This window comes from Ranitomeya imitator, chromosome 10 (assembly GCF_032444005.1).
Source record: "Ranitomeya imitator isolate aRanImi1 chromosome 10, aRanImi1.pri, whole genome shotgun sequence".
Classification (NCBI taxonomy): Eukaryota; Metazoa; Chordata; class Amphibia; order Anura; family Dendrobatidae; genus Ranitomeya; species Ranitomeya imitator.
In genome coordinates, this window is record NC_091291.1 from 78,097,342 (window position 1) to 78,122,101 (window position 24,760).

General features: G+C 42.2%; 1 protein-coding gene across 1 annotated transcript; it reads left to right on the plus strand.

Annotated features, from left to right (window-relative positions):
• Window positions 1-5,383: 5,383 nt before the first annotated feature.
• On the plus strand, window positions 5,384-6,722 carry LOC138651796 (zinc finger protein 84-like). Its single transcript, XM_069742297.1, has one exon. The coding sequence runs from the start codon at window positions 5,519-5,521 to the stop codon at window positions 6,587-6,589; it is 1,071 nt and encodes a 356-aa protein (XP_069598398.1). The 5' UTR covers window positions 5,384-5,518; the 3' UTR covers window positions 6,590-6,722.
• Window positions 6,723-24,760: the final 18,038 nt, after the last annotated feature.

The following is a 24,760-nucleotide window of genomic DNA, read 5'->3' on the forward strand; positions in this document are numbered from 1 at the left end:
TTAGGGAGGTTAATAAGTGGCTCAAGAATTGGTGTAGGAAGGAGGGGTTTGTTTTCCTGCAGAACTGGGCCGACTTCTCAGTTGGCTACAGGCTCTACGCTAGGGATGGACTGCACCTCAATGGGGAAGGTGCAGCTGTGCTGGGGAAGAAAATGGCTAGAAGGTTGGAGGATTGTTTAAACTAGGGATTGGGGGGGAGGGTATTCAATTTATAGGAGGGGAAGATAGTGCAGACAGAGACCTGGGCACAAATAAGGAAGTTGGGGGTGGCGGTGGCATGGGGGGGTGGGGTTAGAACAGTTAATAATTTAAGAAAGAGTAGAGGTACAGAGAGGAACATCAAGTGCATGTATACTAATGCCAGAAGCCTCGCCAACAAAATGGACGAATTAGAACTAATGTTGTTGGAGCATAATTATGACATGGTGGGGATATCTGAAACGTGGCTGGATGAGAGCCATGACTGGGCTGTTAACTTGCAGGGCTATAGCCTGTTCAGAAATAACCGTACAGATAAGCGAGCGGGTGGGGTGTGTCTATATGTTAAATCGTCCTTAAAACCCATCCGGCGTGATAATATAGTTGAATTTAATGAAAATGTAGAATCACTGTGGGTGGAGATAAGGGGAGGGGGAAAAATAATAAATTACTGATAGGGGTTTGTTATAAATCTCCAAAAATAATGGAAGCAATGGAGAATATCCTTGTAAAGCAAATAGATGAAGCTGCGACTCAAGGAGAAGTCATTATTATGGGGGACTTCAACTACCCTGAAATAGATTGGGGAACAGAAACCTGCAGTTCCAGCAAAGGTAATCGGTTTTTGACAACTATGAGAGACAATTACCTTTCACAACTGGTTCAGGACCCAACAAGAAGGGGGGCACTGCTAGACCTAATATTAACCAACAGGCTAGACCGCATATCAAATATAAGGGTTGGGGGTCACTTGGGAAATAGCGATCACAAAATAATAAGTTTTCATGTATCCTTTAAAAAGATGTGTAATAGAGGGGTTACAAGGACACTAAACTTCAGGAGGGCAAATTTCCAACGGATGAGAGAGGATCTTGGTGCAATTAAATGGGACGATATCCTGAGACACAAAAATATGCAAAGAAAATGGGAGACGTTTATTAACATCCTGGATAGGACCTGTGCACAGTATATATCGTATGGGAATAAACATACTAGAAATAGGAGGAAACCAATATGGCTAAATAGAGCTGTAAGGGGCGCAATAAGGGACAAAAAGAAAGCATTTAGAGAATTAAAGGAAGTAGGTAGTGAGGAGGCATTAAATAAATACAAAAAATTAAATAAATTCTGTAAAAAGCAAATCAAGGCAGCAAAGATTGAGACAGAGAGACTCATTGCCAGAGAGAGTAAAAATAATCCCAAAATATTCTTTAACTACATAAATAGTAAGAAACTAAAAAATGATAGTGTTGGCACCCTTAAAAATAGTCTGGGTGAAATGGTGGATGAGGATGAGGAAAAAGCCAATATGCTTAATGACTTTTTTTCATTAGTATTTACACAAGAAAATCCCATGGCAGACAAAATGACTAGTGATAAAAATTCCCCATTAAATTTCACCTGCTTAACCCAGCAGGAAGTGCGGCGGCGTCTAAAAATCACTAAAATTGACAAATCTCCGGGCCCGGATGGGATACACCCTCGAGTACTGCAGGAATTAAGTACAGTCATTGATAGACCATTATTTTTAATCTTTAAAGACTCCATAATAACAGGGTCTGTACCACAGGACTGGCGTATAGCAAATGTGGTGCCAATATTCAAAAAGGGGACAAAAACTGAACTCGGAAATTATAGGCCAGTAAGCTTAACCTCTACTGTGGGTAAAATCCTGGAGGGCATTCTAAGGGATGCTATACTGGAGTATCTGAAGAAGAATAACCTCATGACCCAGTATCAGCACGGGTTTACTAGGGACCGTTCATGTCAGACTAATTTGATCAGTTTCTATGAAGAGGTAAGTTCCGGGCTGGACCAAACGAACCCAGTAGATGTAGTGTATATGGACTTTTCAAAAGCTTTTGATACGGTGCCACACAAAAGGTTGATACATAAAATGAGAATAATGGGGATAGGGGAAAATATGTGTAAGTGGGTTGAGAGCTGGCTCAGGGATAGGAAACAAAGGGTGGTTATTAATGGAACACACTCGGACTGGGTAGCGGTTAGCAGTGGGGTACCACAGGGGTCAGTATTGGGCCCTCTTCTTTTTAACATATTTATTAATGACCTTGTAGGGGGCATTCAGAGTAGAATTTCAATATTTGCAGATGACACTAAACTCTGCAGGGTAATCAATACAGAGGAGGACAATTTTATATTACAGGATGATTTATGTAAAGTAGAAGCTTGGGCTGATAAATGGCAAATGAGCTTTAATGGGGATAAATGTAAGGTCATGCACTTGGGTAGAAGTAATAAGATGTATAATTATGTGCTTAATTCTAAAACTCTGGGCAAAACCGTCAATGAAAAAGACCTGGGTGTATGGGTGGATGACAAACTCATATTCAGTGGCCAGTGTCAGGCAGCTGCTACAAAGGCAAATAAAATAATGGGATGCATTAAAAGAGGCATAGATGCTCATGAGGAGAACATAATTTTACCTCTATACAAGTCATTAGTTCGACCACACTTAGAATACTGTGCACAGTTCTGGTCTCCGGTGTATAAGAAAGACATAGCTGAACTGGAGCGGGTGCAGAGAAGAGCGACCAAGGTTATTAGAGGACTGGGGGGTCTGCAATACCAAGATAGGTTATTACACTTGGGGCTATTTAGTTTGGAAAAAGGAAGACTAAGGGGTGATCTTATGTTAATGTATAAATATATGAGGGGACAGTACAAAGACCTTTCTGATGATCTTTTTAATCATAGACCTGAAACAGGGACAAGGGGGCATCCTCTACGTTTGGAGGAAAAAAGGTTTAAGCATAATAACAGACGCGGATTCTTTACTGTAAGAGCAGTGAGACTATGGAACTCTCTGCCGTATGATGTTGTAATGAGTGATTCATTACTTAAATTTAAGAGGGGACTGGATACATTTCTGGAAAAGTATAATGTTACAGGGTATATACACTAGATTCCTTGATAGGGCGTTGATCCAGGGAACTAGTCTGATTGCCGTATGTGGAGTCGGGAAGGAATTTTTTTCCCCAAGGTGGAGCTTACTCTTTGCCACATGGGTTTTTTTTTGCCTTCCTCTGGATCAACATGTTAGGGCAAGTTAGGTTAGGCTATGGGTTGAACTAGATGGACTTAAAGTCTTCCTTCAACCTTAATAACTATGTAACTATGTAACTTTATCCTTTAACCAATATACATGGATCTGGACTTACACTAGAACCCCGAGTCTTGGGCCACAGTGTTACCTGCTGTTGGGTGGTGTGAGATGGCATGAAGAATATTCAGGTAGCCAAGTCGTAACCACGAGAGCAGACAAAATACAAAATCAGAACACATGAGAGTAGTTAGTAAACTGGTCGGGATGACAAAAGGAAACAAATACACAAGCCGGGAGCTGAGCACAGAGGACAAGGTTGTATCTGATAGCTTATGACAATATGCTTCAAGCTTTAGTAGCTACTACTGAACAAAAACACATGGACCACACATCAAAAAATTCATACTTTGATCTAATGATGCTAGGAAAAAATTTACAAACTGAATATGAGATTTTCTGAAAAGACTACATGAAGCCCACAACCACATCATAGTGAACCTCTCAGTGGGTTCCTAGCATAAAAAATGTGCATTGTGCTCTACCCTCCATCAGAGACAGAGCACCAGCGGGGTTGCCGAACTGGCGCCTCACAGCACCCATACTATGAGGCTGTGTATGGCCGTCTCACAACACCAACAACAAGGGAATACTGTAGATGTAAAAAACTCACCTTCCACAAGCTCTCAGACATAGTAACATATAGACAGAGAAATACCCAGATAGTTGTCGGCGCTTCCGTGGTAATGAAATAGAATTGTTTATTTAGGAGTTACAGGATAAAACAACGCGTTTTGACTCCAAACATCCAGGAGTCTTCTTCAAGTTTTTTAAAAATATGTATATCATATATTTAAAAAAATGATACCTTATTCGCTTGTAGGTATGCCCCCTAGAAGGTCATTAATAGATATGTTAAAAAGAAGCAGGCTTAATACTGACGGTGAACTGAGAGCAAAAATAGGCCGAACCCTTCTTCATTTATAACTCCGATCTTTAGTAGGGAATGGTGCTCTCTAATTAGGGCTTCTGCAGGGAGCAGATTACTTCAGCTGGACAGCAAACACACCCATACCACCAGACTGGATCGTACTACTCGTCCCAAGCACCCTAATTTAAGTAACTGGACAGAGCCTTTTCCAGTGCCACCTACAGAATGAATAAGGCGGCTCCTGGGGACAGAAGCATAAGTCGCGGGAACTGATCATAGAGAAAATGGGACACACCATTTGCAAAAGCCCTAATATGAAAAAAAAATGGCAGAAAACCAGATCAGTAGAATTCCCCATAATGTGACTCTATTTTGAAAATTATAAACCTCACTGAATTAATCTATAGGAGTAGTGATTATTTTGTCTTCAGAGCCACTTTCCAGAAATTAGCTGTTGGAGAGTGAAAACTGCAAATATTATCTTTTTTTTCCCAACACATAGTGCCCAGACTGTGCTACAGGAGACACACACACCGTCAATTATGTGGGTTCTTCTCACAATAGTAATGACAAATACATGGATGCTAAATGTGGTGTGGGCACACTGCAAGGCTCAGAAGTGGGGGGAGATTTCACTTTGAGAGAGTGGATATTGCTAGATTAGTTTATGGAAACCATATTGCTTTTCAAGAGGCTTTGAGACACTAATAATGTGGAAAACTTTGTTTTTCTTTTGACAAATGATGGACCCGAGTGGGGACTTTTTGCAGGATGACTAGAAATTTTTAATGGTATTATTTTCGCACACACAACCAGCATTGTTTGGTACCTTTTTATTAGATATTTAGGAGGCAGAAGGAACAAAGAGTTGAACACCACACTCTACTGGTTCATGCTATGAGGTTTTCTATTAGACTGTGATCTGTCATTGTCTTCGTGAATAATTCAATATTTTACATAACTTACAATTTCTACAGACATTTTTAATAGAAATGTTTGAAAATATAAATTTCAAGGATATTTTATTTAAAAATAATAATTGGTTTTATTCTTGGCAGATGACTGTACCAGGAGATCAGAGGGACATCTGACATTTTCAATTTTTAAATCAGATGATCTTGAGATCCCACAGGATACAATTGAAGTCAATTTCATTACTCCAGATACACCATCATCCCTTCACAGCAAAGATCTGTCCTCTGATCCTTTGAAACAGGTCCTGTCGTCTGATTCATTACCGATTGCTAAGGAAAATCAAAGCCACAAAATAAGAATTAAAAAACAAACTGCTCCTAGAGCAAATAAGCGATTTTCACGTTTAAAATATGGAACTAGTTTTCCCCTCGAAAATTCTTTACTTAAGCATTAAAAAAATTCACACATTACAGAAGAGACTTTCTTGTTTCATGTGTGGGAAATGTTTTAATCAAAAATCAGATCTTGTTGGCCACCATAGAGCTCACACAGCGGAGAAGCTATATTCATGTTCAAAATGTGAGAAATGTTTTATACAGAAATCAGATCTTATCGCACATCAGAAAACTCACCCAAGGGAGAAACAATATTCCTGTTTAGAATGTGAGAGGTTCTTTAAATGGAAATCACATCTTGTTAGACACCAGAGAACTCACACAGGGGAGAAGCCTTTTTTCTGTTCTGAATGTGGGAAATATTTTGCAAAGAAATCAAATTTTGTTAAGCACCAGAAAACTCACACAGGGATGAAGCCTTTTTCTTGTTCAGAATGTGGGAAATATTTTAACCAGAAATGGAATCTTGTTATACACCAGAGAACTCACACAGGGGAGAAGCCTTTTTCATGCTCAGAATGTGGGAAATGTTTTAACCGGAAAGAGCATCTTGATAGCCACCAGAGAACGCACACAGGGGAGAAGCCTTTTTCGTGTTCAGAATGTGGGAAATGTTTTGTGAATAAATCATCTCTTCTTAGTCACCAGAGAACTCACACAGGGGAGAAGGAATTTTTCTGTTCAGAATGTGGGAAATATTTTGCAAAGAAATCAAATTTTGTTAAGCACCAGAGAATTCACACAGGGGAGAAGCCTTTTCCCTGTTCTGAATGTGGAAAATATTTTAACAATAAATGGATTCTTGTTATACACCAAAGAACTCACATAGGGGAGAAGCCTTTTTCATGTTCAGAATGTGAGAAATGTTTTAATCATAAATCAGATTTTGTTAAGCATCAGAGAACTCACACAGGGGAGAAGCCTTTTTCATGCTCAGAATGTGGGAAATGTTTTAACCGGAAAGCGCATCTTGATAGCCACCAGAGAACCCACACAGAGGCGAAGCCTTTTCCCTGTTCAGAATGTGGAAAATGTTTTTTGAAGAAATCAACTTTTCTTAGTCACCAAACAATTCACACAGGGTAGAAGCCTTTTTCATGTTCTTAATGGGGGAAATGCTTTACATGGAAATCAACTCTTAATAAACATCAGAGAAGTCACACAGGGGGAAGCCTTTTTCATGCTCAGAATGTTAGAAATGTTTTAACCAAAAATTGTATCTTCCACTGTTAGGTCAACCCCTTGTTATTCCTCATGTTTGGTCTTGTTAAAATAAAAACACTTATACTTGCCTTCTGTGCCAGCCCCTTTACAGTTGTCTCACGACTCGCGGTCCCGGGGCTCACATAAGGTATTTACATCACACAAGCCCTACACCCAATCAACGCCTGTTTCACTGTCCCCACTGTTGGACCTATTGAACATCAACAGGAGGGGCATGCCCTAGACATATCACCTAGACATTATCACCAAGAGAATGCACACACTCTCTTCAGACGGTGCTCTTGGGGAAATTATAAGCAATTTACAGCCTCCAAAATGCTGTCTATTGTGGGAAAGAAAGACAAGAGATCAGAGGTTAATCTGAGGACTTCCACCCCGTCACTATGTCTGGTATGCAGCAGATTCATCTTCCCACTCCAGCGCCATTACTGCCTCACCTCAGAGTGGAAAAAGAAGGTCTTAAGGTACCTTCACACTAAACGACGCTGCAGCGATCCAGACAACGATCCGGATCGCTGCAGCGTCGCTGTTTGGTCGCTGGAGAGCTGTCACACAGACAGCTCTCCAGCGACCAACGATGCCGGTAACCAGGGTAAACATCGGGTTACTAAGCGCAGGGCCGCGCTTAGAAACCCGATGTTTACCCTGGTTACCATCCTAAAAGTAAAAAAAAACCAAACGCTTCATACTTACCTTCGGCTGTCTGTCCCCGGCGCTGTGCTTCTCTGTACTGGCTGTGAGCACAGCGGCTGTGCTCACAGTGAGTGCAGGAAAGCACAGCGCCGGGGACTGACAGCCGAAGGTAAGTATGAAGCGTTTGTTTTTTTTTTACTTTTAGGATGGTAACCAGGGTAAACATCGGGTTACTAAGCGCGGCCCTGCGCTTAGTAACCCGATGTTTACCCTGGTTACCAGCGAAGACATCGCTGAATCGGTGTCACACACGCCGATTCAGCGATGTCAGCGGGAGAGCCAGCGACCAAATAAAGTTCTGGCCCTCTAGCCCCGACCAACGACATCACAGCAGGATTCTGATCGCTGCTGCGTGTCAAACTGAACGATATCGCTAGCCAGGACGCTGCAACGTCACGGATCGCTAGCGATATCGTTTAGTGTGAAGGTACTTTTAAACATCATGATGCCAGACAGCTCAAGCCTGTAAGTCCTGCACCATTTTCTCTTAATGTCGGTCTCACACGAAAACCACAAATCTCCCTATATACTCACTGAAGCCCACACACTGAGCAGTGCTTGTTTCAAAGGGAATTTTGCCCCAGCCACAGGGATTCTGATATTGGGAATTGCATATTTGATTTGAAACATATTGCGTCTATCCCTACTAAACAAGACATAGAGCTATATATACAGAGGTTGGAGACCACATACAAAAGTGAAATACATTCCCTCACTTTTAGTCTGTCACATCTTACTGACAAGGTACAGAGATTAGAGGATAATGTCATACAAGTTATCAGCCAGCAAAGTGCTGAAAAACAAACACTAGATTTTCACAGCCAGCAAATAAATATAATATTTCTTTAATGTTTAATATGATTGATGACCAAGAAAATCAAAATAACCGGATAAGGGGTATACCTGAAAGCATCCAATGCACAAGGGATTACGCCAACACTGTGGAGATTATTTAATAATATCCTTGATGATCCTATTGATAAGGAGATCGACAGGCTTCACTATGCACTGGGCAATCATGGCCCAGATCTTGAGCGTCCGAGGGACATTATCTGCCGCTAAACATTTTTCAATGTAAATGAGACCATTATAAGGTAAAGGGGGAGTTGGGTCCTGTTTATGTCAAGGGAAAACGCATACAATTGCTCACAGATCTATCCTGAATGACACTTGCTAAAAGAAGGGTATTAAAACCACTACTTGATGACCTCCAAGAAAATGGCAGGATGTATCCCTGGGGGGTGCCCATTCCTGCTGTATATTTTCAAAGATCCAAACAACATAAGAGCACTCTGTGATGCCCTGGACATTCCCAGAATCCATATATCTGACGGTCCAGCTGCTTCACCATTGCCATAGAGAGCTCCAACACGTCGCAGAAGGTGCTCAATGGATCAGGAACTTGATGGTGATGCACGCAGACGGAAAAGGAACTTGCCAATTATATGAGCTCCTGAAGTGAATCTTGTCTTCCTTGATGAGAGAGACCGTTTGCAGATGATTACTTATTTCTTTAAGCATATAATTAGATACAGGTAAATATAGTTTTATGTTCCTCTCCCCCACTATATAGAATGTTTAAGTTCACATCTTAGAATGGCATATAAGTTGAATTTACATTATATTACTGTAATTCCTTGGTTCCCCTTATTAGGGACCTTAGGACTGAAAGTTTGACTAAAGGTACCGTCACACATAACGATATCGTTGCTTTTTGTGACGTAGCAACGATATCGTTAACGAAATCGTTATGTGTGACAGCGACCAACGATCAGGCCCCTGCTGGGAGATCGTTGGTCGCTGGGGAAATTCCAGGACTTTATTTCGTTGCTGGATCACCCGCTGACATCGCTGAATCGGCGTGTGTGACGCCGATTCAGCGATGTCTTCACTGATAACCAGGGTAAACATCGGGTTACTAAGCGCAGGGCCGCGCTTAGTAACCCGATGTTTACCCTGGTTACCATCCTAAAAGTAAAAAAAAACAAACACTACATACTTACCTACAGCCGTCTGTCCTCCAGCGCTGTGCTCTGCACTCCTCCTGCACTGGCTGTGAGCGTCTGTCAGCTGGAAAGCAGAGTGGTGACGTCACCGCTCTGCTTTCCGGCCGCTGTGCTCACAGTCAGTGCAGGAGGAGTGCAGAGAAGCAGAGCGCCGGGGACAGACAGCGTTAGGTAAGTATGTAGTGTTTGTTTTTTTTTACTTTTAGGATGGTAACCAGGGTAAACATCGGGTTACTAAGCGCGGCCCTGCGCTTAGTTACCCGATGTTTACCCTGGTTACCGGCATCGTTGGTCGCTGGAGAGCGGTCTGTGTGACAGCTCTCCAGCGACCAAACAGCGACGCTGCAGCGATCCGGATCGTTGTCGGTATCGCTGCAGCGTCGCTTAATGTGAAGGGGCCTTTAATGTTCTACAGAAAAGAGCTCCAGTGTTTTATCATATGCATAAATAACACGTACATTTTCTCTTTCATCAGGAGACCCACTTTAGGGGCGATCATATTCCTCAATTTACTAACAGATATTATTCATCTTGGAGCAACAGTACAATGGCTGTTTCGAAGTCTAAGGTGCTGAGTATAGACTGACACAAATCACTGCAAATTGCCTCTTCTGAGAAAAAGAGGACTTAAACTCTATAGCGCCACCTGTTGGAAGTAGCGATCCTACAAGTCACAATCAACTTGTAGGATCGCTACTTCCAACAGGTGGCGCTATAGAGTTTAAGTCCTCTTTTTCTCAGAAGAGGCAATTTGCATATTCTATTTCAAAGAGGAGCATTGCACGGCGAATAAACCTCCTTACCTTGACAAGCCAGAGATGGTATGTCACTCTCCATAAGGAGAAACGATACCCCTTAGACACAAATCACGGCCACATACTATTTTAGAAACACTGACACAGAGGGGAGGTATGGGTTTGATAAGATCTCTATCTACTCCAATGACATGGAGGGGGGTATGTGTTTGATAAGATCTCTATCTACTCCAAAATTTTGACTTTCGTAAACTTCTATCTCCCTAATTGTGACCAAATTAAGACATGCCGTCAATACATAAGCTAAAATATTTTGCAGAGGGCCTTATCATCATTGGAGGTGACTTGAATTTTGTCTTGAATCCTTCTTTACATGTGTCCCTGGGCCGGAGTCACCAATATAAAAAACAACCGAGTGTTTTGCTAAATGTTCTCCAGTCTCTCTAACTGGTCGATCTATGGCAATACTACATCCAGACGTAAAGGATTATATATATTATTCTCCTTTACACAATATACATAGCCATATAGCCCTAAGTTAGCCATCACATGCTTACAAGGCAACCTACATCTCAGGACCTGCTATATAGTCAGATCATGCTCCTATACATTGTAATCTGACTACCGGACTCCACCAGGGCTTCAGATGTTGGATCTTTATTTGCTGAAATACTCTGTGTCTCAGACCTTCTTGAGACTATAATCAGAATAAATGAGAACGGCGTCCAAATCGGGTGAAGAAATTCAAGGCAGCTTTATTCCGCCATGTAAATACATACAATCTTTTGACCTATAGGAGATCTTTATCAAGTACTTGATAAAGTACATCAGCCTATACTCAGTGCCTTAGACTTTAAAACAGCATTTGTACTGTGGCTCCAAGATGAATAATATCTGTTAGTAAACTGAGGTATATGATCGCCCCTCAAGTGGGTCTCCTGAAGAAAGAGAAAATATTAGTGTTGTTTATGCATATGAAAAAAAAACACTTGAACTGTAGCCAAAGATCACAAGTAGAAGACATCTCCAGTCTGAAGACAATCCCGAGGCATTATAAAAAATGTCACGATTGTAACCCCTGCTTCATGAGTGTGAGAGGTATAGATCTCGTGAGTATGGGCCCTAGAGGAGGGCTCAAGTTGAGAGCCGATGAATTTATCGCTTGGGCACCCTGGCTCCTCAGGGGTTAAATGGAAACCTGGGTTTTGGAGCTTTCTTGTGATCTTTGGCTATTCATTGTGTACAAATTTACTGTTTTCTTGTCTCATTTGGTCATTTTAAGTTTTTTAATTGCTCTTGTCTTTGGTGGGTTTTCTGTCATAATGTTTTTAGATCACATTCTGTTTTTAATTCTTATTGTTTCATAGGTTTTCTCTAGTTGCATTTACTGGGATATATATGCATCAACGAGCAACCAGCCAGTGATTCAACTTTAGGAGAGCATCAGGAGGCTGCCACTGGTCAAGGGGGATTCTGGCTTCCATTTTGGAACTTTAAATCAAACGAACAATCGGCTTCTTCGGCCTGCAATTATGGGTTGCTTTGATTTTGCTGGATACCAGAAGACTACTATTGGCAAAAGAGGATCCCGGATAGTTAATGGACTATGTACCAATGCTGTTTGCGACTTCAGTCGATTTTCAGGGGTGGATATAGGGTAAATTTATGCTCTGCCAATAGCCTCATACCTTAGGCTCTTTGTGTTTAATACATATCACCATCAATATCACCATTACACACTGAACGGGAAACCACTGGGTAAATCTGACAGGGAGAAGGACTTGGGGATCCTAGTTAATGATAAACTTACCTGGAGCAGCCAGTGCCAGGCAGCAGCTGCCAAGGCAAACAGGATCATGGGGTGCATTAAAAGAGGTCTGGATACACATGATGAGAGCATTATACTGCCTCTGTACAAATCCCTAGTTAGACCGCACATGGAGTACTGTGTCCAGTTTTGGGCACCGGTGCTCAGGAAGGATATAATGGAACTAGAGAGAGTACAAAGGAGGGCAACAAAATTAATAAAGGGGATGGGAGAACTACAATACCCAGATAGATTAGCGAAATTAGGATTATTTAGTCTAGAAAAAAGACGACTGAGGGGCGATCTAATAACCATGTATAAGTATATAAGGGGACAATACAAATATCTCGCTGAGGATCTGTTTATACCAAGGAAGGTGACGGGCACAAGGGGGCATTCTTTGCGTCTGGAGGAGAGAAGGTTTTTCCACCAACATAGAAGAGGATTCTTTACTGTTAGGGCAGTGAGAATCTGGAATTGCTTGCCTGAGGAGGTGGTGATGGCGAACTCAGTCGAGGGGTTCAAGAGAGGCCTGGATGTCTTCCTGGAGCAGAACAATATTGTATCATACAATTATTAGGTTCTGTAGAAGGACGTAGATCTGGGGATTTATTATGATGGAATATAGGCTGAACTGGATGGACAAATGTCTTTTTTCGGCCTTACTAACTATGTTACTATGTTACTATGTTACATATGAATTCATGAATACTAGCTGATAACACTGACGGGATTTTGTATACAAACTTTCATTGTTATGTACATAGTGGGAATTAATTGGATTTGCTGGGACTTTTTGATTGGTAGTGTTGGTGGAGATATGAGATTCGATTGGTTATGATCTGGGTATGTTCTTGCCTGTATGCACTTTAATAATAGTAGTCTCATAAAACATTCACATTACACTGTGGGTGCATTGGTGCTGCTATATTATTGGGCTGGAATGTACTCTTTGGGATCGTACACGGAGTGATGGTGTCGACTGGTGCCCCATCCTGCAGGGGAGGTCCCAGTTGCTCCTCACTATCCTTGGTGTGACCCTATGCTTTGGGTGCTGTTCCTTGTACCCACACTTGTTGTCGTTCTCTATACTCATGTATCCACAGGTATTTTTATAGATTACTCTTATATGTTCCCAATTCCCCATTTGTGTTACACTTGGATGTCACAGTGCAGGTTCATCTATGGCCCTAATTAAGTGCGAGTCGATGTGGGCTATGTCTAAATCATGTTTATATTAGCTATGCGTAGTCACTAACAGGACAGTGGGTGTACAGGTGGTTGCAATATAATTGATTTATTGAATAGGCTAGGTTGGAAAAAAAGGGAAGAAGCCATATTTACGGTATTTGATTGTTTATGATTAGCCTTATGCATCTATGTATTCACCCGTTTTTTTCCGCATAGTGACTGTGTGTCGCATGCGATATCTCTAATGGCCATCGTTTTAGGGGACTCCGCAGTGACGTAAAAGATAGGGGGTTTGGCTTTTGCCCTGTGCGCTGTTGTTGTGTGTAGCCATAGCAATGGCTCTCGGGGCGCGGCTTTTCTGTGTGAGGCCCTGTTAACAACTCCGTCCCAGGTATGACACACTGGCGACAAATCCCACCCGGATTTGATTTCTGGAATGAGCCGTGGGCGTGGTTTGGACATGGCGCATGGGTAATTGGGAGCAATCATAAGGATGTTAGTGGGCGCGGTCTCTGTGTGATGCGCTGGGAGTAGCCCCGCCTAAAGAAAACCTGATTGGTTGCTTTACACTATAAGAATTCTATGATGCCTAACCGTAGACACGCCCCCAGGAGGAAGCAGTCACGAAACGCGCGTTGGGGTTACAGAGGTATAGCGTGCCACAAGGCAGGTCATTGGGGAACACTACTCTATCCAGGTAATATGTACTTATTAGGTTTTGTGAAATCTCCTGTCATACCAAACATGCGGTACTCATGAGGTGGACGAGTGTGCAGCATTTTTGTGGCCCGATATTGTGCAATTTGATAGTGGGAATTTGTTCTGTGTTTTGGAGACTTATTTTGTGGTAACGAGTCTCTACATTACTAAAATATCTATTAGGTTGTGCGAAATCTTAGGTCATAGCATATATGCGATACTCATAAGGCAAACAAGTGTGCATCATTTTGTGGTCCCATAGTGTGCAATTTGGCAGTGGAAATCTGTCTTGTGTTTTGGAGGCTTATTCGGTCTTTGTCTCCATATGATTAAAATAATAATAATTATTAATAATTAATATACACTTGCACTTTTTTGCAGTATGGTTTACTAATGATTAATCTGCACTGCCACTTTAAAATCTTGAGACATTTGCCGCAAGGGATTTTTCGATGATTATAAAATATAAAAAAAAGTTTTTCATGAATATTCATGGGCACCTTTGTGTGACAGGGAGTATAGTTGATTGATTTTTCTTGGATATCTATGTGTTGTTTTGCTTACCTTTTTTCGATGATTTGCTCTTGTTTTGAGGCACTAATTTTCATTTTGTGTATTGTTTATGTGTCAATAAAGTTATGTCTTTTAAAAAAACAACACTTCTTGACTAAGAGTCGTGTAATTACTAGCTCTATGGTATATCTAGTTTGGAGTGTTGCCCATACTCAGTCTAAGGAAATGGGCTGGTGCGTTATGTTTATATTAAAATACCAGGATCGCATGAGAAAACACTCTTACGAAGCCGCAGATAAATGTGGTCTCTCATTGGTAAGGAGGCCACATCCACGCATGCAAAGGACATATGTTTCCAAAATAAAAGGGGCACCCGGGCCAGAAATTCATAACCCCAGAGACATCTCTGAGGCATTTAGTTGCGGTTATAGCTCGCTGTAAAATATCCATGGATAATACCATTACATGCCACCTAATATTCTAGGTTCTAGACAAAGCAGTAACTGAACAAGAGATAGGAGAGACCATTAAATCATTCCCTATTGGGAAGAGCCCTGGGCCAGATGGATTCAATAATAGATTTTATAAGATGTTTTACCATTTTTTCCAAAATGTTCAATAAAATCTCAGAAGACTCCCCCTTTGCTCCAAATCACCTGACGCTCATATAATGGACTGTTTTAGCAAAACCTGGAGAAGAACCAAATGCCTGCCCTAATTTTCATCCAATATCATTAATTAATGTAAATGTCAAAATCCTTCTATACTATTTCAAAACACTCTTTCGGTGATTACTTTGTATCTCCTTTCATACTGGACCCACACACACAAATGATATACCATTTGAAAGGAACACTTGCCCCCTTCAGCAAGAAAATAGCCAAACAAACCACACATCCAGGATATGATCACAAAATACACTTTAAACATTCATTTTCATTAATCTGCAGTAAGGAAAATTTACCTGTAGGTGGCACCACACTACCCCAAGGCATACTACCACAAAGCTGAAAAAATCCTAACATTTTTATTATTATTTATTTATATAGCACCATTGATTCCATGGTGCTGTACATGAGAAGAGGTTACATACAAATTACAGATATCACAGTAAGCAAACTAACAATTACAGACTGATACAGAGGGGTGACGACCCTGCCCCTGCGGGCTTACATTCTACAGGTTGGTGGGGATGGAGACAATAGGTTGAGGGTTGCAGGAGCTCCGGCGTTGGTGAGGCGGTAGCTTCAGTAGTGGTGAGGAAGCAGCGGGGTCAGTGCAGGCTGTAGGCTTTCCTGAAGAGGTGGGTTTTCAGGTTCCGTCTGAAGGATCCGAATGTGGTTGATAGTCAGATGTGTTGGGGCAAAGAACTCCAGATATTCTGGAGAAGTCTTGGGGGAGGTTGGGTGAGGAGCGGATAAGTGTGGAGGAGAGAAGGAGGTCTTGGGAGGACTGAAGATTACGTGAGGGAAGATATCGGGAGATTAATTCAGAGATATATGGAGGAGACAGGTTATGGATGGCTTTGTAGGTCAGTATTAGTAATTTGAACTGGATACGCTGAGGGAATGGGAGCCAGTGAAGATATTTGCAGAGAGGGGAAGCGGAGGAGAGAGATTAATTAGTCGGGCAGCAGAGTTAAGGATGGACTGGAGAGGTGCAAAGGTGTTAGCAGGGAGGCCACAGAAAACGATGTTGCAGTAATCAAGGCGGGAGATAATGAGGGCATGCACAAGCATTTTAGTAGATTGACGGTTGAGGAAAGGATGGATTCTGGAGATATTTTTGAGCTGAAGGCGACAGGAGGTGGAAAGAGTTTGGATGTGCGGTTTGAAAGACAGGGTAGAGTCAAGGGTTACTCCGAGGCAGCGGACTTCCAGTACGGGGGAAAGCGTGATGTCGTTAATTGCGATAGATAGGTCAGGTATGGAAGATCTATGAGATGGAGGAAAGAGGATGAGTAGTGATGAGCGAATATACTCGTTACTCGAGATTTCCCGAGCACGCTCAGGTGTCCTCCGAGTATTTTTTAGTGCTCGGAGTTTTAGTTTTTAGCACCACAGCTGAATTATTTACATCTGTTAGCCAGCATAAGTACTTGTGGGGGTTCCCTAGCAACCAGGCAACCCCCACATGTACTTATACTGGCTAACAGATGTAAATCATTCAGCTGTGGCGCTATTAACCAAATTTCCGAGCACTAAAAAATACTCGGAGGACACCCGAGCGTGCTCGGGAAATCTCAAGTAACGAGTATATTCGCTTATCACTAATCATGAGTTCAGATTTGTCCACATTGAGTTTGAGGAAGCGAGAGGAGAAGAAGGAGGATATGGCTGATAGACACTCCGGGATTCTGGACAGCAGAGAGGTGACGTCTGGACCTTGGGGGCTTTCCAGCTTGCCAAACTCCTTGCCCAGCCTATTTCAGGCAGGTACATATAAAATATTTGCTACATATGTGGAAGTAGAATAAAAGTAAAACCTTACCTTAGCTTTAAAACTGAAGATATAAATGAATGCAGCCTAAAAGTAACCGGACAGGTTCTGAACCATCAGATTTTCCATATTATTGGACAGTCATTGAAAAGTTTATCTTCCTTCTAAGGTTGCAGCTTATTGGTGACCTGGAGTCGCCTCTGGTTCCAAGTAAAAAACTGCAGCATTGACATAACTCAGACTGTACATTATTTCACGATGAGAGAGATTGGTGGAAACAACCTTGCAAAAATTGAAAAAAAAAATCCAACCATAGGGAAAGAAAAGGTAAAATAACCTGCAGATATAACTTTTTTTAAAGGGATATTCCCAATTATACAATGGTGTAAATACGCTCAGTTATGGGGTCAGTTCTCCTTCATCATTTTTACTGTCAAAGTGGCACTGTTGTACAGGGAGCTGCTCTGTTCTCATACACAGGGCTGTGTTGCACTTCCCTACACTGTAGATAGATAGCAGTGCTGCTGTGGAGGGGAAAAAATGCTGCTGCCCCTGTTTTTTTGCAAGGTCCTGACAATCAGACCCCTTCTGATCAGTAAGTAAAATAACATTATATTTAACCCCTTTCACCCCCAAGGGTGGTTTGCACGTTAATGACCGGGCCAATTTTTACAATTCTGACCACTGTCCCTTTATGAGGTTATAACTCTGGAACGCTTCAACGGATCCCGGTGATTCTGACATTGTTTTCTCGTGACATATTGTACTTCATGATAGTGGTAAAATTTCTTTGATATTACCTGCGTTTATTTGTGAAAAAAACAGAAATTTGGCGAAAATTTCACAATTTTCCAACTTTGAATTTTTATGCAATTAAATCACAGAGATATGTCACACAAAATACTTAATACGTAACATTTCCCACATATCTACTTTACATCAGCACAATTTTGGAACCAAAATTTTTTTTGTTAGGGAGTTATAAGGGTTAAAAGTTGACCAGCAATTTCTCATTTTTACAACACCATTTTTTTTTAGGGACCACATCTCATTTGAAGTCATTTTGAGGGGTCTATATTATAGAAAATAACCAAGTGTGACACCATTCTAAAAACTGCACCCCTCAAGGTGCTCAAAACCACATTCAAGAAGTTTATTAACCCTTCAGGTGTTTCACAGGAATTTTTGGAATGTTTAATTAAAAATGAACATTTAACTTTTTTTCGCAAAAAATTTACTTCAGCTCCAATTTGTTTTATTTTACCAAGGGTAACAGGAGAAAATGGACCACAAAAGATGTTGTACAATTTGTCCTAAGTATGCCGATACCCCATATGTGGGGGTAAACCACTGTTTGGGCGCTTGGCAGAGCTCGGAAGGGAAGCAGCGCCATTTGACTTTTCAATGCAAAATTGACTGGAATTGAGATGGGATGCCATGTTGCGTTTGGAGAGCCCCTGATGTGCCTAAACATTGAAACCCCCCACAAGTGACAACATTTTGGAAAGTAGACCCCCTAAGGAACTTATCTAGATGTGTTGTGAAAACTTTGAACCCCCAAGTGTTTCACTACAGTTTATAACGCAGAGCCACGGAAATAAAAAATCCTTTTTTTTTTCCACAAAAATTATTTTTTAGCCCCCAGTTTTGTATTTTTCCAAGGGTAACAGTTGAAATTGAACCCCAAAAGATGTTGTCCAATTTGTCCTGAGTACGCTGGTACCCCATGTGTGGGGGGGACCACTGTTTGAGTGCACGGCAGAGCTCGGAAGGGAAGGAGCGCCGTTTTGGAATGCAGACTTTGATAGAATGGTCTGCAGGCATTACGTTGCGTTTGCAAAGCCCCTGATGTACCTAAACAGTAGAAACCCCCCACAAGTGACCCCATTTTGGAAACTAGACCCCCCAAGGAACTTATCTAGATGTGTGGTGAGAACTTTGAATGCCCAAGTGCTTCACAGAAGTTTATAATGCAGAGTTGTGAAAAAAAAAAAAATTCCACAAAAAAGATTTTTTAGCCCCCAGTTTTGTATTTTCCCAAGGGTAACAGGAGAAATTGGACCCCAAAAATTGTTGTCCACTGTGTCCTCAGTACGCTGGTACCCCATATGTTGGGGTAAACCCCTGTTTGGGCGCACGGGAGAACTCGGAAGGGAAGGAGCACTGTTTTGCCTTTTCAACGCAGAATTGGCTGGAATTGAGATCGGACGCCATGTTGCGTTTGGAGAGCCCCTGATGTGCCTAAACAGTGGAAACCCCCCAATTATGACTGAAACCCTAATCCAAACACACCCCTAACCCTAATCTCAACGGTAATCCTAACAACACCCCTAACCCTGACACACCCTTAACACTAATCCCAACCCTATTCCCAACCGTAAATGTAATCCAAACCCTAACTTTAGCCCTAACCTTAACCCTAGCCCTAACCCTAATGGGAAAATGGAAATAAATAATTTTTTTTTAATTTTTCCCTAACTAAGGGGGTGATGAAGGGGGGTTTGATTTACTATTTATAGTGGGTTTTCTAGTGGATTTTTATGATTGGCAGCCGTCACACACTAAATGACACTTTTTATTGCAAAAAAAATTTTTTGCGTTACCACATTTTGAGAGCTATAATTTTTCCATATTTTGGTCCACAGAGTCATGTGAGGTCTTGTTTTCTGCGGGACGAGTTGACGTTTTTATTGGTAACATTTTCGAGCACGTGACTTTTTTGATCGCTTTTTATTCCGATTTTTGTGAGGCAGAATGACCAAAAACCAGCTATTCATGAATTTCTTTTTTTTTTTTTTTGGGGGGGGGGGGTGTTTATACCATTCCGCGTTTAGTAAAATGGATAAAGCAGTTTTTATGTTCGGGTCAGTACGATTACAGCGATACCTCATTTATATTTTTTTTTATGTTTTGGCGCTTTTATACGATAACAACTATATTAGATGGTGGCCCGATTCTAACGCATCGGGTATTCTAGAATATGAATGTCCACGTAGTATTTTGCCCAGTCACGTAGTATATTGCCCAGTCACGTAGTATATTGCCCAGCTACGTAGTATATTGCCCAACCACGTAGTATATTTCCCAGTTACGTAGTATATTGCCCAGTGACGTAGTATATTGCCCAACCACGTAGTATATTGCCCAGTCACATAGTATATTGCCCAGTCACGTAGTATATTGCCCATCCACGTAGTATATTTCCCAGTTACGTAGTATATTGCCCAGTGACGTAGTATATTGCCCAACCACGTAGTATATTGCCCAGTCACATAGTATATTGCCCAGTCACATAGTATATTGCCCAGTCACGTAGTATATTGCCCAGCCATGTAGTATATTGCCCAGCTACGTAGTATATTGCCCAGCTACGTAGTATATTGCCCAACCACGTAGTATATTGCCCAACCACGTAGTATATTGCCCAGTCACGTAGTATATTGCCCAGCTACGTAGTATATTGCCCAACCACGTAGTATATTGCCCAGTCACGTACTATATTGTCCAGTCACGTAGTATATTGCCCAGCCACGTAGTATATTGCCCAGCCACGTAGTATATTGCCCAGCCACGTAGTATATTGCCCAGCTACGTAGTATATTGCCCAACCACGTAGTATATTGCCCAGTCACGTACTATATTGCCCAGCCACGTAGTATATTGCCCAGCCACGTAGTATATTGCCCAGCCACGTAGTATATTGCCCAGTCACGTAGTATATTGCCCAGTCACGTAGTATATTGCCCAGCCACATAGTATATTGCCCAGTCACTTAGTATATTGCCCAGCTCCGTAGTATATTGCCCAGCTCCATAGTATATTGCCCGGCCACGTAGTATATTGCCCGGCCACGTAGTATATTGCCCAGTCACGTAGTATATTGCCCAGCCACATAGTATATTGCCCAGTCACTTAGCATATTGCCCAGCTCCGTAGTATATTGCCCACCTCCGTAGTATACAGCACACAGCCACGTAGTATACAGCACAGACACGTAGTATATTGCCCAGCCACGTAGTATATTGCCCAGCTACATAGTATATTGCCCAGTCACATAGTATATTGCCCAGTCACGTAGTATATTGCCGAGTCACGTAGTATATTGCCCAGTCACGTAGTATACAGCACAGAGCCACGTAGTATACAGCACAGAGCCACGTAGTATATTGCCCAGTGACGTAGTATACAGCACAGAGCCACGTAGTATACAGCACAGAGCCACGTAGTATACAGCACAGAGCCACGTAATATATTGCCCAGTCATGTAGTATATTGCCCAGTCACACAGTATATAACAGTGGCCACGTAATATCTAGCACAGCCCACGGAGTATATCACACAGCCCACATAGTATATAAAACTGCCTGTGTAGTATACAGCACAGAGCCACGTGGTATCTAACACAGCCCACGTAGTATACAGCAGTGTGGGCACCATATCCCTGTTAAAAAAAATAATTAAAATCAAAAATAATTATATACTCACCCGCCGGGATCGAATCCAGCGAGGCTCTGGCGCAGGCAATGCTGCCATCTACCGTTTCCAGGATGCATTGCGAAATTACCCAGATGACTTAGCGGTCTCGCGAGCGGCTCGGCGGACTACGGAGGGTGAGTATAGCAGGTGTTTTGTTTTTTTTATTATTTTTAACATTACATTTTTTTACTATTGATGCTGCATAGGCAGCGTCAATAGTAAAAAGTTGGGGACACACAGGGTTAATAGTGGCGGTAACGGAGTGCGTTACCCGTGGCATAATGCGGTCTGTTACCACCAGCATTAACCCTGTGTGAGCGGTGACCGGAGGGGAGTATGCGGGCGCCGGGCACTGGGCAGTGACTGCGGGGAGTAAGGAGCTGCCATTTTCTTCCGGACTGTGCCCGTCGCTGATTGGTCGTGGCTGTTTTGCCGTGACCAATCAGTGACTTGGATTTCCATGACAGACAGAGGCCGCGACCAATGAATATCCGTGACAGATAGACAGACGGAAGTAACCCGTAGACAATTATATAGTAGATATATATACGAGCTTTTTAATAAAATTTATACTCTTATTATACCTCTTTTTGAGTGGTGTGTATGGATACTTGTGATCCAACTTTTTTACTATGAATTCTCAACACAATGGAAATCGCTATTATGGTGAAGGTTCCTTTCTAATTAATATGTCTTTGGGCATGTATGTAGTTGTGATTTTACCTTGCGCGGCAGATGAAATGTTGAGTTTTCAAGGACACGGGTGTGTAAAAATCAGATGACACTCTCATGGTCTGAGTGGTGTCTGATTTTTTTTATCACACCCATTGACTTGCATTGGCGAGTCTCGTCCAAGATGAGAGGACAGTCGCAGCATGCTACAATTTTTATTCTCATGAAGAAAGGAGTACAAGAGGAGCATATAGGTAATCCAAAGAATAACAATATTTTATTAAGTCACAAATATTAATTTACAAGTGTAAATAGTACCATATAAAAAGATCAGACATGACAGTGTGCAAGGATGATAAAAACCATACATGAGTGGATGTCCCCCCGGTGCGCACTGACTATAGGGCCAGTATACAGATAGATAATAGAGGCGTGCTGCGATAAGTACAAGATATAGTTCAGTAGATCACCAGAGCCTAGTGGCATAAGAATAATTAAATAATTGACTTGTACTGAGCAGCGCTTACCAGTATAGAGTCCCAGAGCCAGGCGCACCGGTTGAGATCCACGAACGCGACCCCCGACGCGCGTTTCGCCCACAAGTAACTTAGCTTTATCAAGGGGAGATAGCGTTATCCGGGTATGGCGTCATTAAATAGGGCCGGCCTGTCGTAACATGGGACCTCACATGCTGTATCCCCGCCAATGGCCGCGGGATATTCGGCGCATGCTCACGTCCTACCCACCACGCGCCGCGTCGCAGAGGGCGTCATGCGTCGCGAGGGCGCCTGGGACATAGCCCAGAGCGCACGCGCAACGCAAAAAAGACGCCACCGCGACGGAGGGCGAGGGGAGAGGCGCAGCGCATGCGCACCACCGCTATCAGCCGGCTTAGGGATACAGAACCACCCACTATTATGAGCCCTAACGCCGGATCTCGCAGGAGAGTGAAAAGAGCAGAATATGGAAGACGATACAAGTATACCAGCTCAAAATATTTAAACACTGCATAAGACCCGGCGGTGAAGTCCAGAATGCTTGTCCAAAAACGGTATAAGCCGCAACATACATAGGGCTCGTGTGGTCAGTTGTATATTAAGGATGAGGTAGTAATGTTCCCATATAGCTTGAAAAGGGAGGTCCATTCCGGCCCATGATGTTAATAACCCGGTTATTGCTAGAAATGGCTAAAAGAAACAATAAACATATAACAATGAATAAGTAACAGATAAAAAACATTAAAACCAAAAACACACAAAGGATCCCAAAAAGGGGGACCCACTCAAAGGGGGAGATGTAAACAGAATAGAGGGGCGACGAATGCATCTCCGCAGATTACTCATTATGATATTAAGGCAGGTGAATACAAGGTATCAACAGTAATGTTCTAAATCTAGGAGGTGACTAAGCACTACAATACAGGCCCATGAATGATTTAGAGGAAAGAGGAAAAACTCAGGGACTCATTCAGTCCTTTAGGTACCATAGTGTCAACCCGAATAATCCAGCCTGCTTCCCGTTGGGCAAGGATCTTCTTATAATTACCACCCCTAGCTCCGAGGTGAATACTCTCAATGCCCCTGACCTGAAGAGACCCCGCGTCACAATTATGAAATTGTTTAAAATGGCGGGGGATAGTCTTCAGGTCATCTCCCCCTTTGAGTGGGTCCCCCTTTTTGGGATCCTTTGTGTGCTCCTCTTGTACTCCTTTCTTCATAAGTTCTATGGAGTTGGTTCTGGTGTTTGGTGAGGGGTCCTTTGGCGCTATTTAGCGCCTTCTTCTCCTCTCATCTTTATATGATGTTGCCTGGTTTTGTTACTATTATTATTTCTGTGTTTATCACAGTTCTCCACAGGCCTATTATGGACTTCAGGGCACGTGATTCTACATGGCGTGCTCAAATAAATGATACTTTCAAGGATGGTTTTAACGGGGGTGTGGAGGGGTCGAGTGCTGACCTGCAGGAGACTATTGGGCGTTTTAAGGATCTCTTGAAAAAGAGGACCAAGGTTTGGTGGAACCATGCATACTTTGAAAAATATCTGGAAGGGGGACTTATCCCACGTGGACTGAGAATCCAGGTTTTTCCCTCTTTTCCTATTATCGATGAAGACTTTAAAAATAAGTGGGAGGAACTTTCGAATACCTGTTCGTTTGGTTTTATGACCCTATTGAAAGGCCTGGATTCCTCTAAACTTGGGGAGATAGAAGCGGAGATCGAAGCAGTTCAAATTAAACTTAAAAAAGATATGTCTGGGGATGCCATTAAAAAACTAAATGATGATATGGATATAGAACTGCAAAAATGGGTTAATGAAATTCAAGGATTAAAGGCAAAAAAATTTAAACGGGATGTGAATGACAAACAGACCTCCAACGTCTACAGATGGCGGAGCCTGGATGATCGGTCACGCCCCCATTTTAGAAATTTTTCAAGCTCCAGATCCCGCTCTAGATCAACCCGGTCTAATGCTCCCTCTGAGGATAGGTATACGTCACATATGGAAACTAGAGGTGAACCATCCGGACCTAACCCACATGCCAAAAAAATCGTCACACGACAGGCCTCTAAGGCCATGACTGCGGCCAGCAAGCAACAGGGTACAAGTAATCATACAGACCTTCAGGTACTAAATCTATCGACACGGTCCCTCTCGGATGTTCAGATCGAGGTTCTAAGCAAGGGGCTAAATTTTTCTCCGACTAATTCTTTTGATTTTTTCCTAGCCATGAAGGACCTCCATCTGTTCTCCCGGAAACTCGTTTTAAAAAAATTACACT